Source organism: Meriones unguiculatus, chromosome 8, assembly GCF_030254825.1.
Source record: "Meriones unguiculatus strain TT.TT164.6M chromosome 8, Bangor_MerUng_6.1, whole genome shotgun sequence".
Taxonomy (NCBI): Eukaryota; Metazoa; Chordata; class Mammalia; order Rodentia; family Muridae; genus Meriones; species Meriones unguiculatus.
In genome coordinates this window covers 107,928,661-107,946,424 of record NC_083356.1, presented here as the reverse complement: position 1 = coordinate 107,946,424, position 17,764 = coordinate 107,928,661, and the positions used below count along the sequence as shown (strand labels likewise).

General features: G+C 35.4%; 1 protein-coding gene and 1 pseudogene across 1 annotated transcript; one reads left to right on the top strand and one right to left on the bottom strand.

Annotated features, from left to right (window-relative positions):
* Window positions 1-2,739: 2,739 nt before the first annotated feature.
* Window positions 2,740-3,678, top strand: LOC110543584 (olfactory receptor 5J3). The gene has a single exon (XM_021629868.2). The coding sequence runs from the start codon at window positions 2,740-2,742 to the stop codon at window positions 3,676-3,678; it is 939 nt and encodes a 312-aa protein (XP_021485543.1).
* A 3,626-nt stretch (window positions 3,679-7,304) lies between these two features.
* On the bottom strand, window positions 7,305-8,247 carry LOC110543582 (olfactory receptor 8K5-like; annotated as a pseudogene).
* Between the last annotated feature and the right edge of the window lie 9,517 nt (window positions 8,248-17,764).

Genomic DNA, 17,764 nt, shown 5'->3' with positions numbered 1-17,764 from the left:
CTTATATCCATGAAATATGAGCTTTTGCTTTGAAACAAGACATTTATCCTTTTATAGTTGTGTGATCCCCTTCTACTTTCATTATCTTAAAACAGGTGAGTGGTCTACACTTTTAAAGAGTATCATGTCTGTTTCTCTGTTACCCAGTCCACTTTATAATTTTTGCAAATTATGTAGCTGTATCATCAATAATTTGCAGTTAAGTTTGCCAGTAGTACAGCTGACTTTAGATTTTTCTCATTAACTCATTTATATCTCAATAGTAAACAGAAATATAAAGGTAAATTATATTTGTTCTAAACATTTATATTGAAGTCTGAAGCTTTTTTTGAAGCTTTTACTTTGAAACAAGATGTCTTTTTCTTTCTTTCTTTTTTTAATTTTTTATTTAACTTTTATTAATTACACTTTATTCATTTTGTATCCCCCCATAAGCTCCCCCCTCCTCCCCTCCCGATCCCACCCTCCCTCACCTTTCTGCATGCATGCCCCTCTCCAAGTCCACTGATAGGGGAGGTCCTCCTCTCCTTCTTTCTGATCTTAGTCTGTCCTTATTCTTGTGTGCTCCCACTTCTCTCTTCGTTATCATAGGACATGTGAGTGGTTTATACTTTTGAAGATTCCAGTCACTGTCTCTGTTAGTATTCTATATTCAAAATCACTACTCACTGACAGCTTGGACGTAAAAATGCAACTTCCTTTCAATCACAGACAGAATACCTTTCGGGAAAATCATCTTTCTGTAAAGAAAGACACTTCAGAGCTGCATAGCAACTTTTGACACCGAAAAATATTTCTATGTATTTTTTTACAAAACAAAATCAACATGTATACCGAAAATAGAAAACCAAAGTATCAAATTTCCTAGTATTTCCTTTCTTAATTTAACATAAGATTTTCATTTTATGGGAATTAAATAGCACAAATTACCCATAATATTACAAATAGAAAACAGAGTAAAATAATTGTTAAAAGACATTAAGAGTTGGAGCCTTAAAGTTGTTATTTTTTTCTTTCTTTATTTTAACATTTTAAGGTATATTTAAATCATTAGTACCCTTCTGTTTCCTTACTTTAGTCCTTTCCATGTCCCCCCTCATTATCAAATTGAAACACTTTTTATTGTTGCATTGTGTGTGTGTATGAGAGAGTGAGAGAGAGAGAGAACAAACATATAAAGAAACCTTTCTGAGTCTATTTTGTGCATATGGTTTCAGGATTAACTATTGTGTATTGGATAACTTTCAGTGTGCACTTCCCTTGGAAGAGGACAATTAATTCTCGGCTGTCATGAGTTGCCTGTGTTTTTGTTTGTTTCTTTGTTTTGTTTTATGACTGAGTTTGACCCTTGAAAATTTCCTTTTTCCATGTTAACATATACACTGAGGTTACAATTGTTACTTGTCTTATTTATACACATATTTCATGAAGATACTGTTTCATTTTCTCTTGTCTGGCTCTTACATCTTTCTGCACCCTCTTCTGAATTGTTCCTGGAACATGGATGAGGTAACTTTTATGTAGAATATTCACTGGAGCTGTATAACCACAATCTGTTGGTCTCCATCTGCTGTAAAAACAGAGAGTTTTTGATGGGTTATATTTATATATGTTTATAAGATTAAGATACAGAATGTATTAAGGGATTATTCTGGTTTATCAATGTGGCTGTAGTATATTATTCTCTAACATCCATGACCTCACAGGCCCAGTGAAACTGGCTAGGTGTCTAGGATTCAGTATGCTATTCTTCCTGTTGAGTTGGCCTTAAGTCTACTTAGACTTCTCATGGTTATTGCAAACATGTATGCCACTATTGCACTTTTATGACTATCTTTGCCATAATGGTCATTGTTGTGGATCATAGGTGTCACAGCTCTGTACTACTATCGATGGCTTCCCTCCCTTGACAGCTTGCATAGAAAACTCTTGTACTATTGAAGCGAGACCTGAGGAAAGAGGATTTTAGACTAGATGAAGCTCGCCCTGTGTCCCAAGTGTATGATATCTTCATCAACAGTGGCTTACAATCCTCCTCTTAGAGGCAGTAAAGGGTAATAATAATAGTCTCTATACAACGGTTTTGGAATCTTTTGAAGTACCATAACCAAAAGGAGAATTCTTATGTCTAGAAGTAGACATTTTATTGTATATGGTTTCATTGTCAGTCCTAGTCACAATATTATATGTATCTTTTAAAATTTCAGGTAAGTATAAAATAACATATTTCTCCAGGCCACAGGGCAAGATGATGTGCTCAGTCCTGAGGCAACTGGGTATGCTGGGGTGGTTGGTAGGAGGCTCCCCTTCTCTGAGGAGTAGGGAAGGGGGAAAGGGAAAACAGTGAGGGAGCGTAAGAGGAAGAGGAGGAGAGGGAGAGGGTTTTGACCAGGTTGTAACATGAATAAATAAAAGTTAAAAGTTAAAAAAAAATAATACGGATTCTTGAGGCTTTGGAGAGATTGTTTGACCTTCACCCCCCACCCCCTTTTCCCTCGGTGTTGATCTCCCTTGCCTCCTCGGTTGTATCCACATACTTGTTTTTCCAGTTTCTCCTTCACATCACCTCCATCTTAATATTTTCAAAAGGAGAAGTGTTGGTCAATGAATACAACATTTATTTATTATTTAAGTATTATTAAAGAGTGGATGATATCTCTGTGTGAACTTAATAAATACAACCTTCTTCCATATATACTATAAACTCTTGTATATCCTCCTCAGGTTTGAAAAAACGGAATGGCTTCGGAGAATTGTACACTTGTGACTGAGTTCATTCTTCTGGGATTGACTGATCATTCCGAACTGAAGATAGTGCTCTTTGTTTTGTTCCTGGTGGTTTATGCTGTCACCTTAGTAGGGAATCTGGGCATGATTCTCTTAATTGGCATCACTCCCAAACTCCACACTCCCATGTACTTTTTCCTCAGTTGTCTTTCATTTGTAGATGCCTGTTATTCGTCAGTCATTGCTCCTAAAATGTTGATCAGTATCTTGGTAGTGACAGAAACAATCTCTTTCACTGCCTGCATTGTGCAACATTTGTTTTTTGGAGTGCTTGTTACTACAGAAGGCTTCTTGCTATCGGTGATGGCTTATGACCGTTATGTGGCCATTGTCAACCCATTGCTGTATACCGTGGTGATGTCTCGGGGAAAGTGTACCTTGCTGGTCACTGGGTCATTCATAGGTGGAACTATTAACTCTTTGACACATACCGTAACTTTGAGTAAGCTGTCTTTTTGTGGACCTAATGTAGTAGGTCACTTCTTCTGTGACATACCATCACTGCTGATACTCTCATGTTCTGATACATCCATGAATCAGTTTTTGCTCTTGATGTTCTCTGGAGTTATTGCTATTGGCACTCTCTTGATTGTGGTCATATCCTACTCATTCATTGCTGTGGCCATTTTGAGAATCCGCTCAGCTTCGGGAAGACAGAAAGCCTTCTCCACCTGTGCTTCTCACCTGACTGCTGTGACTATATTCTATGGTACCTTAAGCTTTAATTACATGCAGCCAAGCTCCCAGTACTCTGTAGAACAAGAGAAGGTGGTGTCTGTGTTCTATACACTGGTGATTCCCATGTTAAACCCAATGATTTACAGCCTCAGGAACGAAGAGGTCAAAGAAGCTGCAAAAAGAGCCATAGAAATGAAATTCTTCTTATGTTAATTTCACAGTAGTAAAATTTCTGTCACGTTTATCAGCCAATCCTCACTCAGTAACATTTACATTGAGTTGATAAGTTCTAGTTTTTGTGTTTAAAAGTTATATTATCAATATTAACTTTTGACAAGAAGAAACACATTTGACAGTCAAAAAATGATGTTTAATTTCATTTAAAAAGCAACTTAAATAAACTTTGAAATGTTATTGGTGTTTGAATTAATCAGTAAGCAAAAATTTAAATACATTTTAATATTTGAAAACTAAATAAATACATGAATACATGGTATCTTTTGGAGATAATAACAAGTTTTCTAATGAATGAAAAGTTCTGTGATATTGATTATACTGTTTTTTGTTTAAAATATTCATTAATTTTTAAATATTGGGGAAAGTTCTATTCAATAAGGTAGTTAAACATAGTAATATTATTTTACTTGACAATTCTCCCTTTCATTTATTAACCTAATTTCTTTGTCTTTATACATGTAAAGACTGAAGACCAAGTATAATTGCATAGAAACAAGCAATAATCCATTATTTCTAATACCCTAATAATAAGGATCACAATGCTCTATAGTAGTAGGAACAACTAGGCACCTTTTTAAATCCTTGTCTATCTTTAGGAATTTCTTTTATATTCTGAGTATACACATATATTCAGAAGTCTTCAAGTAATTTGATGATATAATATGTATATTTTAGTTTAGATCATTTATTATAAATGAGTTACTTATATAAGTACATAAAATTTACTTATTTCAGAACACACATCTTACTAAAAATACTGATAACATTATCACAGTGGATTTTGTACATTAAAATACATTATATTTTCTACTACTTTCTGCTTTTTAGACCATTAATAACATTAAATGCAGGCATTTAAAGTATACTAATGTTTCACAAAATTTTTCACTTGGGTCATTAGACTTATACCAAGTTACATTATTTGAGACTTTGCAAAAGATGTTGTTTCCTTGATTTTATTTCATTTCAAATTAATTGTTTGAGAACTTCATCCCCTACTCCCACTAGAGCCATCCCTTTTCCTACTCACTCACTTTCTTGCTTTTTTAAAAAATAATATTTTTTTTATAATTTATTTACTTTACATCCTTCTTGCACCTCTATCCCTTCTCCCCTCCCAGTCTCTGCTTACCTCCCTCCACCTTTTCTCAGGAAATAGAGACTTCCTTTCTCATCCAGCCAGCTCACCAAGTTTCATCAGGACTGAGCATGCCCTCTTTCCCCCTGTCCTTGCAAGGCAGTCCCTTCAGAAGGAAGTGATCACAAGCTGGCAAGTGAGTCCACGTCCAATGAAGTCATCACTTCCCTTTACTTGAGGACCCACATGAAGCCTATGCTGCCCATCTGCTACATCTTTGTAGGGAGCTCAGGTTCATTTCATGCATGATCCTTGGTTGATGCTTCAATCTAAGCAAGCCCCTCTGGGCCTGGTTAGTTGGCGTCTGTGGATCTTCTTGTGGAGCTCCTGTCACCTCTTTCATCCCACTTTTCCACAAGACTCCCTATGCATGGCCCAGACCCCAGCTCCCTTGGCTGTCCCCTGGAGCTCCTGCCGTCGACTCTAGAGTATGTAGACAGCCACCGGAGTTTGTTTACCTACCACAACACTGAAATAAAATGAACGTATGTTTTCAAGCCTCCATCAACTGTCAATCACTTTCTTACCATTTGCTGTCTTCGGAATTTAGTTCAGGTATTCTGTCACATGTTTGGTAAATAATCTTACTTTATGTTTTTAACACATGTATGAATGCATATTAAAGCTCTGTTTGCTATGTGACCTAACTTTAGTCTCTTTCCACAATGCATTTAATTTACAGTAATTTTTGTTGTGTCTGTATGCACATAGTGTGTGTTGGAGGTGTACCTGTAGATAACTTTGGGTAGTTAGTTAGTTCTCCTAGCTTGAGTTCTCCTAGCTATTACTGTATATTGCATTATCTACACTATAAAGTAGAAAAACTTTGTTTTATCAATCTATCTTATTTGCTGATTTATTTCTATTTATTCCTATTCCTCCAGAGGTGTACCCTGTAAGACACCTATCTTTCAACAACATTTTCTGAGAGCTCTAAGCCTATAATAAAAGGAGACCTTGAATATGTAACCAATTATCCTGACCACTCAGAGTTTATCAAATATTTCTGTTTACCCTGCACCAATTACACTGTTTGAGTTTGCTCAGGGGAAGATACCCAAATATTTCTGGAGTAATGGACTCATCTAGCCATTTATCTGTGCTTAGTGACCTCAGAGCATAAGAAATAAGAAGACTTCCAAATAGTGTCCAGATAAAGTCAACTTTAGATTTTTCCTAAAAGACTCAGACATAATTTTTCTCAAGAAAAAAATAATACTAATCACAATACAGACAGTTCCCCAAAATGCAATATGCACAGATAAAAACCCAAAAAGTAGAGAATGGAGAACAGTGACTGCAGCAATCTGCACAGCTTTGCTGATACTGTGTGACTCTTGCTGTTTCCAGTGAATGTGGCTGTGCCAGAGATTAATGCAACCATTGTGGACACAAAAGATAGAGAATATTAAAGGTTTTATTAAAAAGCACAGTATAACCTAGAATGCTTTTCTGAGTATATAGCCATGAAAAAGAAGTCACTCTAAAGGATCATAAGCTAATAAAGATATTCCACTCCTATATTAATTTCAGCATCACACACCTACATGCCTGCATAATGAATTCAACTTTAAAATAGGAAGTAGAAACTGCCATTTGTGATAACACAATTAGCCTATAGGGGGTTATGTTAATGAAAATAAGATACAGAACAAAAAATACTACAGGATCAAGCGTGTATTTGAAGAATCAAAAGAATAATAAACATTACTAGAAATGGAAAAGGACAGTGAAAAAATATGCGTGACAGGATGCAGAGTGTCAGATATATTAGACATTCTAGAGACTTGAGGTATAGCTTAAGTATTATAGATAAAATAATTGAATTAAATAAAAAAACTCACAAAAGGTAGATGTCATGCACAATATACAAGTAACAATGTAAGAACTGACTGGGCAATATTTAGGAACACTTGTATATATACATATAGCTATAAGCATGCAATAACAATTAGTTAAAAAAGAGGCAATGGATTTGAAGGAGAGTGGGAAAGGATATATGGAATGATATTGAGGAAGAAATCAAAATCTCAAAGAAATTAATAACCCTTTAAAAAGAATGGATTGAAATAGAATAGTCCTACAAGGAAAGCAACAGAACCAAAAGAACTGGGCACAGGTGTCTTTTCTAAGACTGAAACTCCAACCAAGAACCATGATAGGCTAGGGTCAGATGAAAGGGGAGGAGAACCTCCCCTATCAGTGGACTTGGGAGGAACATGGGAGTAGATGAGGGAGGGAAGGCAGGATTGGGAGAGGACAAGAGAAGGGCTACAGCTGGGATACAAAGTGAATAAACTGTAATTAATAAAAAATAAATTTTAAAAAAGAAAAATAAATTAAAAAGTAAATTTAAGTGAAACAAAGAATGTGAAAAAAATTCAAGTTGTCTTAGTGGCATACAAAAACAAAAGAATATTATAAAATTGTCATAATTTATTGTGATGATATATAATACTGAATATTAAGTATTAATTTTAAATTGATTATTTAATACCCTATAGAAGGCATTTTTTACCTCCTTATTTCTTAAACTGTAGATCAATGGGTTAAGCATGGGGATCACTACAGTATAAAACACAGAGACTATTTTATCATTCTTTGAGGAGTGGATGGATTTAGGCTGCAAGTACATGAAGAGTAGAGTGCCATAGAACACCACAACCACTGTCAGATGAGACCCACAGGTAGAGAAAGCTCTTTTCCTGCCTTCGGCAGATCGCATTTGATATATGGCTAGTAGAATAAGAATGTATGATCCCAGGACTACCAGAAGAGAGGAGATCAAATTCAATGCTGAGAAAAATATGATCATCAATTGTATTTCCTCAGCATGTGAGCACAACAAAGGTAAGAGGAAAACATCATCACAATAGAAATGGCTGATGACGTTAGAGCCACAGAAAGTTAATGTGAAAATTTTACTGGTGAACAACAGAGCCTGGAAGGTGCTGTAGAGGTACGGGATGCCCACCAGAACATGGCAAAGTCTCAGAGACATGATCACACCATACAGCAGAGGGTTGCAGATAGCCACATAGCGGTCATATGCCATTGAGGACAAGATAAAAGAATTCACTGATGATGAACATAAGGAAGAAAGACAGCTGTGTGGCACATGCGTAGAAAGAAATGGTTTTCTGATCCGAAAAGATGTCTACCAGCATCCTGGGACAGATGACAGTGGAATTCCCAAGATCAATGAAAGCCAGGTGTCTGATGAAGAAGTACATAGGCATGTGTAGGTGAGAGTCCAGCTTGGTCAAAATGATCATGCCCAGGTTGCTCACCAAGGTGACCACATAGATGATGAAAAAGACTCCAAACAAAGGAAGCTGAAGCTCAGGGTTCTCTGTGATTCCCATCAAGATGAACCCAGGCAGTGACGTTGCATTCTTTTGCTCCATTTCATCCAATTATATTCTCTAGGAAGAAGCAAACATTGTTTTCAACTTTTATTAAATAGTATTTTTAGGATGAACACCTCTTTATCAATAAGTGTTCCCAAAAAAAACTCACACATAAATTTTAAATGAACATATAGAGTATTCTACTCAACTGAGTTCTTCCTGAAGATATATGCTAAATTATAAGAACTTTATATATCATTATATTTCTATCATAAACATATGTAATATACACATACACATATGTAATACATGGACATTAATATTAAAAATGTTACTTTGCACAAAGAGCTTGGTTTTTTAGAGTGCATCTTCATTTTGTCTTTATTTTGCATGGAATTTTTGTATACTTGAAAAATGAGATGAAGACAGAATGGAGCTAAATTGTTTGTACTGTTATAGTTCCTTAAATCAAATATTTCCAAGATTTGAGAGATATGTTTAAATCAAAATAAATTAATTAAGTGAAAAAATAAATACAATCAATGTAATTGAGTATCTAATATTGTTGGAAGAAAAAATTTTGAATGTATTAATTATAGGAAATCTACATAATTTAATGTAATATGCTAATTAGTTAAAATTGATAACCAACTTATACCTAAGTCAAAACATCATGTTTTTATAAATATCTATATAATACTTCTTCATTCAAAAATATATTCAATTACAAAATACGTAACTGTATATCTAAAAATATTTTAAATAAATGTAATTTATCCATAGTCAAATGTGCTCATATTAATATTCTAAGTCAATTTTCACTCAGTGTTACTCATGTTATTATGAGATGTATTGGCAAATGGTACTGCACTATTATCTGGAGTTTAATAATGGTGAAATGAGTAAAGAACACTTATCACTCAATAGTAATTTCTAGTGAGTTCAGAAAAGTCTTCTAAAAGTACTTAGCACAATATACTGAATTGTTCTTGAAACTGTATGAATGACCTATCATGCCAACAAATTTTGTGTTTGTGCATTACTGAGATTTAAGTTTTCATTATTTGAATCTCAACTTGTATACAAAATTTTATTATTGTACTTTTCAACAGAATACTCACTTATTTTAAGCTTCCAGATACAGTATTTGGATACATTCCTGCTAAAGTGTTAGTATTCAGAACTTTTTAAATAGTTTCACATAATTATTCTATAAAATGATGTAAAAGAAATGATAGTGCCTGTAAGATGTATTTAGTTAGCATTTTTACATCAAATATGACTATTTACTTACTAATGAAACTGAACAAAGGATTATTTACCAAGTTCAACACCATGACTGAATACATTTCAGTGGTATTTTCTTGTCACTTAATAAATTTTCACAAAATTCTGAGAGTCAAAGTAGTTTTTCTTTGAAAGAAGAAAGTGAAGATGTATTAGCTCATTCCACCTAATTAATTCCCTGTGTGCCTTTCTGTCCCTGGTTAGGGAGAATCTTCACCATTGTCATCAGGATTTCCAACTGTAGGTGTACTCAGATTTTAGCACTTAAGAAAAATGCAGGCTTGCCAACATGGGCAGCACTTGTCAACCTACTAGCTGTCATACATGCAGCATTGCTAAACCCTTGATAAACATGTTTAGTGTGTAAAATGTTTTATAGAAATGTTCATTTAAAAGATTATTTTGCAAATTTATTCTTTTCAGTAGGAAATTTTTATTGGCATATATATTTCTGTTGTAAATTTATATCTACTGTTAAATATCTTTATTTTAAATATAAAATAGTATTTTTCTAACATTATGTAGGATTCACACGAAAATTTACTTATAGATAGACTGAAAATAATTATCTTGTTTTTTAATGTGTGAGAAAATTAGTGAATTATTGATATATCTCTCACTTCTCATCCCTTGAAACTCTCATAAACAAAATGGATCCAGGATATTTGTTCAAATAATATGATCTAATGTCTTAAGACCACTATTCAACTCCAGGAAACATAAGTGAATACACTATTTTTGTCATGTATTTCAAGAAACCAAAGAGTGGCAACAGTCAGATGCCAGGCATGATTGAACGTACTTGCATGCTGGTGTTGATCTATACCGGATACATAAAACCACTTACCTTTGAGAAAGGATCAAATTTTAAAATTCTAAATCACTTGTACTTTCTCTCTCAGGTAGCAGAATTTATGGTTTTCTTTGCTCTTCCTGATGTTCCCGGGGGAAGTATCACACAATTTGTTCAAATGATCACATCTAGATCATCTTAGAGACCTAAGATTTTGTTGTGTGTTTCTAATTGTCTGGGACATTCTGCATATTCCCCAAGGGGAGCTATAAAAAGAGCTGACGAAAGGAGGTTAACAGCCTCTGATTCCCACAGAGACTGAAATAACTTAAATAATTTATTCATTCATGGAAAGAGCTTCAATAATTAATATTACTATGGGAAATAGTTTTCTCTTTTTCTTTTTCAAATTTAATACTTTTTGTCCTTGTGGATTACACATTTACAAGTTATATTGATTAGATCCTGAATAAGATCTTCATTTGCTGATATAAATATTTTGCTGACCAAGAGTGTCATCCAGTTGATTCAAGCCTCTGTCTCCCCTTCTGAGTCTTAATGGTTATTATTTTTATCTATTACTTCTTTGCTTCTCTTTGTTTCTATCCCAAGTGTCTAAATTGATTAGAACATCTCAGGATGGATTCATTTTTGGATTTTAAATGGGGACACAATAATAAAACTCCCAAGACACACAGGAAACCCAAGGAGAGTGTGGTCAATTGGCCTAGACCTACTTAACATATAAAATATCCTACACTGGAGAGATGGCTTAGCAAGGAAGGTGCTTGCCAACAAGCATGGTGACCTGAGTTTGACACTTAAAATTCACATATTGGAAGCAGACAACCAAATCCTCCAAATTGACTTCTGACTTCCACACATTCTCTGCAACATAGCTCTCCCCTATGAGTACATTTAGACATTATCTGGGTAGTTTTATTGATGTATTTCATCTCTGAGACTAACGCTGTCATAGTCTTATTTTTAAGATTTTTTTCTTTATTATTTCTTTATTTCTTATTCAATTTACATTCTTGTTGCATCCCCACCCTTTCTCTCCTCCAAGTCCCACACTACCTCCCTCCCTCTCCCTTTTTCTCATCCACTCCAGCTCATCAAGTTGCATCAGGACTGGGCTTGTCCTTTTTCGCTGTGGCCTGGTAAGGCAGTCTGGCCAGGGGGAAGTGATCAAACAGCTGGCAAGTGAGTCCATGTCCAATGAAGTCCCCACTTCCATTACTAGAGGACATACATGAAGCCTCAGCTGCCCACCTACTACATCTTTGTGGGCGGCCTAGGTCCAATTTGTGCATGGATCTTGGTTGATGCATCTGTCTCAGTAGGCCCCTCCATGCCCTGGTTATTTGGCCTCTATTGGTCTTCTTGTGGAGCTCCTGTAACCTCCAGGTCTTTTTCTCTTTTCTGCCATTTTTCCATAAGAATCCTTATGCATTCCCCAATGTTTGGCTGTGAACCCCAGCATCTAGTTTGAGGCATTGCTGGGTAGAGCCTATCAGAGGACAACTCTGTCAGGCTCTTGTCTGCAAGCTTAGGAGAGTATCATTCATGGTGTCAGGGTTGGCACTCTCTGTGTAGGTCTTTGATTGAGCCAGGCATTGATTGAGCATTTCCTTAATCTCTCCCATGTCTGCTCTACCTTCATCCCTGTACATTTTGTAGGCAGGTTAAAGTTTGGGTCGAAGTTTTTGTTGGTGGGTTGGTGTTCCCCTCCCTCTACTAGAAGACAAGTCTAGTTAGATGTGTCCTCTTCAGTCTCTATGGTCTCTGCTAGTAGGAGTCCCTGCTTGAGTCCCCCTCATATCCTCCCAGGAGCCTACCCTGACTTAGGCTACCAGCTTGTCACAGAGATGTCCCCACCCTCAGTTTCTCTTTTCTCTACAGGCCTTCTGTCTTCTTGTCCTCACTTTCTGCAGGTCTGATCTTCACTCTCTTAACTCTCTGTGCCCCCTCTCCTAACTCATTCCCTTTCTTCAGCACCTACCTCTGTCTATTCTATCTCACCTTCTGAGTGAGGTTATTGTATCCTTCCTTGGATCCTCCATGTTACTTATCTTCTTTGTGTCTGTGACTCTTAGTATTCTTATCCTGTACTCTGGCTAAAACCCACTTATAAGTAAGTACTTACTATGTGTGTCTTTCTGGGTCTGAATTACCTCACTTAGGGTGATCTTTTCCTAGCTCAATCCATTTTCCTGCAAATTTCATGATTGTTTTGATTTTAATAACTAAGTAGTATTCCATTGTGTAAATGTGCCACAATTTCTTTATCCATTCTTCTATTGAAGGACATCTAGGTTGTTTTCAGATTCTGCCTATTGTGAATAAAGCTGCTATGAACAAAGCTGCTAAGAACATAGTCCTTTTTTATGGTGGAGTGTCTTTTGGGTATATACCTGGGAGAGGTATATCTTGGTCTTTAGGGAAAGCTATTCCCAAATTTCTGAGAAAGCACCAGATTGATTTCCAAAGTAGTTGTAGAAGTTTATACTCCACCATAGAGGAATTTTCCACTTTTTCCACGCCCTCACCAGCATGGGCAATTACTTAATATTTTGATCTTAGCCATTCTGACTGGTATAAGATGGAATCTCTGAGGCATTTTGATTTGAATTTCTCTGATGACTAATGAAGTTGAGCATTTTTTTTTACCACCAATGTATATTTGTTTTATTTAAAAAGGTCCAATAAAAAAGGGGGTCCAATCTACAGTTTACCTTATACTTTTTTAATATGTATTCATAGGAAAAAAATCAAAAGTAAAACAAAACAAAAAGCTTTAAAACATATGTCTGAAACCGTGTCATGGTCTACGCGAGTGATTCTACCCAATTCACAATCCATGCACTCTGCTGTGTTGTAAAGTTATCTATATCCTGTGTTTTCTTGGATGTAGTTGTTTTCGTTGGATTGGGGTTTTCCTTCTAGTATCTTCTGTAGGTCTGGTTTGATGTGTAGATAATGTTTAAGTTTAGTTTTGTCATGGAATATTTTGTTTTCTCCATCTATGTTGACTGAAAGCTTTGCTGGGTTTAGTAGTCTGGGTTGGCATCTGTGGGCTCTTAGAGTCTGCATGACATCTGTCCAGGCCCTTCTGGCTTTCGTAGTGTCTGTTGAGAAGTCTGGTGTGATTCTGATAGGTCCATCTTTATATGTTAAGTTGAGCATTTTTTTTAACTGCTTCTCGGCCACTTGAGATTCCTTTGTTGAGAATTCTCTGTTTTGTTCTCTGTCCCCATTTTTAATTGGGTTATTTTGTTTATTGGTGTTTGAATTCCTGAGTTCATTATATATTTTGGATATTAGTCCTTTGTCAGCTATAGAATTGGTGAAGATTTTTTCCAATCTGTATACTGTCTTTTTGTTCTCCTGACAGTGTCCTTTGCCTTACAGAAGTGTTTCAATTTCAATAGATCACATTTATTAATTGCTGATCTTAGAGCCTGAGCTGTTGGTCTTCTGTTCAGGAAGTTGTATCCTGTGTCAAGGAGTTCAAGGTTCTAACAGATTTAGTGTGTCTGGCTTGATGTTGAGGTCTTTGATACACTTGGCCTTCACTTTTGTGCAAGGAGATAAATATGGATCTATTTGCATTTTTTACATGTAGACATCCAGTTATACCAGCACCATTTATTAAAGATACTGTCTTTTTCCCCTTTGTACAGTTTTGACTCCTTTGTCAAAAATCGAGTGTCCGTAGGTATGTGTTTGTTTGTTTGTTTGTTTGTTTGTTTGTTTTTTCCTTAGTCCTCTATTCGATTCCATTGACCCACCAGTCTATTTCTATGCCAGTACCATGCAGTTTTATTATTATTGCTCTCTAGTATAGCTTGAAGTCAGGAATGGCAATACCCTCAAAAGATCTTTTATTATATGGGATTGTTTTAGCTATTCTGTTTTTATTTCCATATGATATTTAGATTTGTTCTTTCAAGGTCTGTAAAGAACTGTGTTGGTGTTTTGATGGGAATGTTTTAAATCTGTAGGTTGCTTTTGGTAAGATGGTCATTTTTATTATGGTAATCTTACTGATCCAGGAGGATGTGAAATCTTTGCATATTCTTATATCATCTTCAATTTCTTTTGTCAGAGGCTTGAAGTTTTTTTCCAAACAGGTCTTTCACTTTCTTGGTTAGAGTTACATCAAGAAACTTTACATTCGCTGTGGCTATTGTGAAGGCTTTAGTTTCCATAAATTCTTTCTAAGCCTGTTTGTTATCTGTGTACAAGAGGGCTACTGATTTTTTTTTTAAGTAATCTTGTATCCAGCCACTTTGCTGAAGCTGTTTACAGGCTGTAGAAGTTGTCTGGTGGAATTTTGAGGCTTGCTTATGTATACTATGATATCATCTGCAAATAACAATACTTTGACTTCTTCCTTCCCAATTTGTAGCCACTTGATTTTTGATAGTTGTCTTATTGTTCTAGGTAGAACTTCAAATACTGTACTGAAGAGGTGCAGAGACAGTGGGCCACCTTGTCTAGCCCATGAATTTAATGGAATTGCTTTGAGTTTTGCTCTATTTAATTTGATATTGGCTATTAGCTTGCTGTATATTGCTTTTATTTTACTTAGATTTGGACCTTGTTTCTCTGATCTTGCCAAGACTTTTATCATGAAGTGTGTTGTATTTGATTGAAGGTTTTTTTTTCTGCATGTAATAAGATGATCATGTGATTTTTTTTAATTTTGTTTATATAGTGGATTATGTTGATGGGTTTTCATATATTGAACACTTCCTGCATTTTTTTGGTTGAACCCTACTTGATCAGGGTGGGTAATGTATTTGATATGTTCTTGGAACTGGTTTGTGAGTATTTGATTGAGTGTTTTTGCATCAATATTCATGAGGGAGATTGGCCAGAAATTCTCTTCTTTATTGACTTTTTGTGTGATTTAAGCATCGGGATGACTATGGCTTCATAGAATGAGTTTGGTAATGTTCCTTCTGTTTCTATTTTGTGGGATAGTTTGAGGAGTATTGGAATTAGCTCTTTGTTGAAAGTCTGGTAGAATTCTGAGATAAAACCCTCTGGTCCTGGGCTTTTTATGTTTGGGAGATTGTGATGACTGATTTTATTTCCTTAAGAGTTATAGGACTATTTAAACTGTTTATCTAAACTTGGTTTATCATTGGTAAGTGAAATTTATCAAGAAAATTGAGCATTTCCTTTACATTTTACAATTTTGTAGAATACAGGTTTTTGAAGTAAGTCCTATCAGTTCTATGAATTTCCTCAGTGACTTTGTTATGACCACACCCATTTTTATTACTGATTTTGTTAATTTGGATACTGTCTCCTTGCCTTTTATTTATTTTGGCTATGGGTTTGTCTATCTTGTTGATTTTTCTCAAAGAACTACCTCTAAGTTTCATTGCTTCTTTGTATTTTTTTTCTTTATTTCTAAGGTATTGATTTAATCCCTGAGTTGATTATTTCATGCTATCTACTCCTCTTGGGTGAGTTTGCTTCTGTTTGTTCTAGAGCTTTTAAGTGGGCTTTTGAATTGTTAGTATAAGAACTCTCCAATTCCTTCATGAAAGCACTTAGAGCTATTATCTTTCCACTTAGGAATGCATTCATTTTGTCCCCTGTGTTTGGATATGTTGCGCCTTCATTTTTATTAAATTCTAGAAAGTTTTTAAATTCTTTCTTTATTTCTTCCCTAAACAGTTGTAATTGGGTAGGGATTTTCCATGAGTTTTACACTTTATGTTGTTTCCTTTACTGTGTTTCAGCTTTAATTCATTGTGGTCTGATAAAATACAAAAGTTTATATCAAACTTCTTGCACCTGTTGAGGCTTGCTTTGTGATGAAGTATATGGTCAGTTTTGGAGAAGATTCTGTGAGGTGCTAAGAAAAATGTATCTTCTGTTGTGTTTTGGTGAAATTTTCTGTAGATTTCTCCTAGGTCCTTTTGAATCATGACATCAGTTAGTTTCATCATTTCTCCATTTGGTTCCTGTCTTAATGACTGGTCCATTGGTGAGAGTGGGGTATTGAAGTCTCCCACTATTAATGTGTGGGGTTCAAGATGGGATTTTAGCTTTAGTAATGTTTCTTTTATGAATGTGAGTACCCATTCTTTTGGAGCATAAATGCTCAGAATTGAGATGTCATCTTAGCATATTTTTCCTTTGATGAATATGAAGTGTCCTTCCCTATCTCTCTTGTTTACTTCTAGTTGAAAGTCTATTTTATTAGATACTAGATTTGTTATTCCACCTTGTATCTTGGGTCCAGCCATTTACTCTGAGGTAATGTCTGTCTTTATTGTTGAGGTTGTTTCTTGTATGCAGCAGAATGATGGTTCCTGTTTCCACATCCATTCTGTTAGTCTGTGTCTTTCTATTGGGGAGATGAAGACATTAATGTTGAGAGACATTAATATTCTGTGGTTGTTAGTGCCTGTTACTTTGATGTTGGTGATAGTAAAGTGTGTGTGTGTGTGTGTGTGAGAGAGAGAGAGAGAGAGAGAGAGAGAGAGAGAGAGAGAGAGAAAGAGATTCCTTTCTTTTGGCTTTTCTGATATAGGGTTATTTATTTCCTGGGGTTTTTTTTGTTTTTGTTTTTTCATGTATGTAGTTGGGTTGATGTTTTCCTTCTAGTATGTTCTTTAGGAATAGATTTGAGGTTAGGTAGTGCGTAAATTTGCTTTTGTTTTGTAATATCTTGTTTTCTTCCTCTACAGTGATTAAAAGTTTTTCTAGGTATCAGTATCCAAGTAGGTTCCTTAGTAAGAGGAACAGGGTCTGACATGAACTCAGTGGCTGCCTCTTTTACCACCCCTCCCCCGAGGGAGGAGCAGCCTTACCAGGCCACAGAGGAGGACATTACAGCCAGTCCTCATGAGACCTGATAAGTGAGGGTCAGAAGGAAGGGGAGAAGGACTTCCCCTATCAGTGGACTTGGAGAAAATTTTTTTTTATGATTTTGTTGAAAATATTTTCTGGACCTTGGAGTAGGCCATCTTTCCCTTTTCTATTCCTATTATTCATTTGTTTGTTCTTTCCATAGATTTCTTGGATGTTCTGTGTCAGGAGCTTTTTAGATTTAACATTTTCTTTGACTTATGTATCCATTTCTTCAACTGTATCTTCTACACTGAGAGTCTCTCTTCCATGTTTTGTATTATATTATTGGTGCTTGTGTGTGTAGTTTCTGTCCTCTTCAGTAAGTTTTCCATCTCCAGGATTGTCTCAAATTATGTTTTCTTTATTGTTTTTAGTTCCATTTTTAAGTCTTTTTTAAAAATTCCTTTCCTTCTCCTGTTTGGTTGTAGTTTCCTGCATTTCTTTAATTTATTTATGGGATTTGTTCAATTGCTTCACTTGTTTGATTGTATTTTCCTATGCTACTTTGAGAGCTTTATTTTTCACCTTTAAGGCATCTATAATTTTCATAACTTCAGATCCTAGATATTTGTGCTTCGGGTGTGATAGACTCTCCAGAGCTTGCTGTTGTAGAAC

What these genes read in the sequence shown, in the direction of transcription:
- LOC110543584 (XM_021629868.2), top strand. Translation starts at nt 2,740, where the DNA reads ATGGCTTCGGAGAATTGTACACTTGTGACTGAGTTCATTCTTCTGGGA.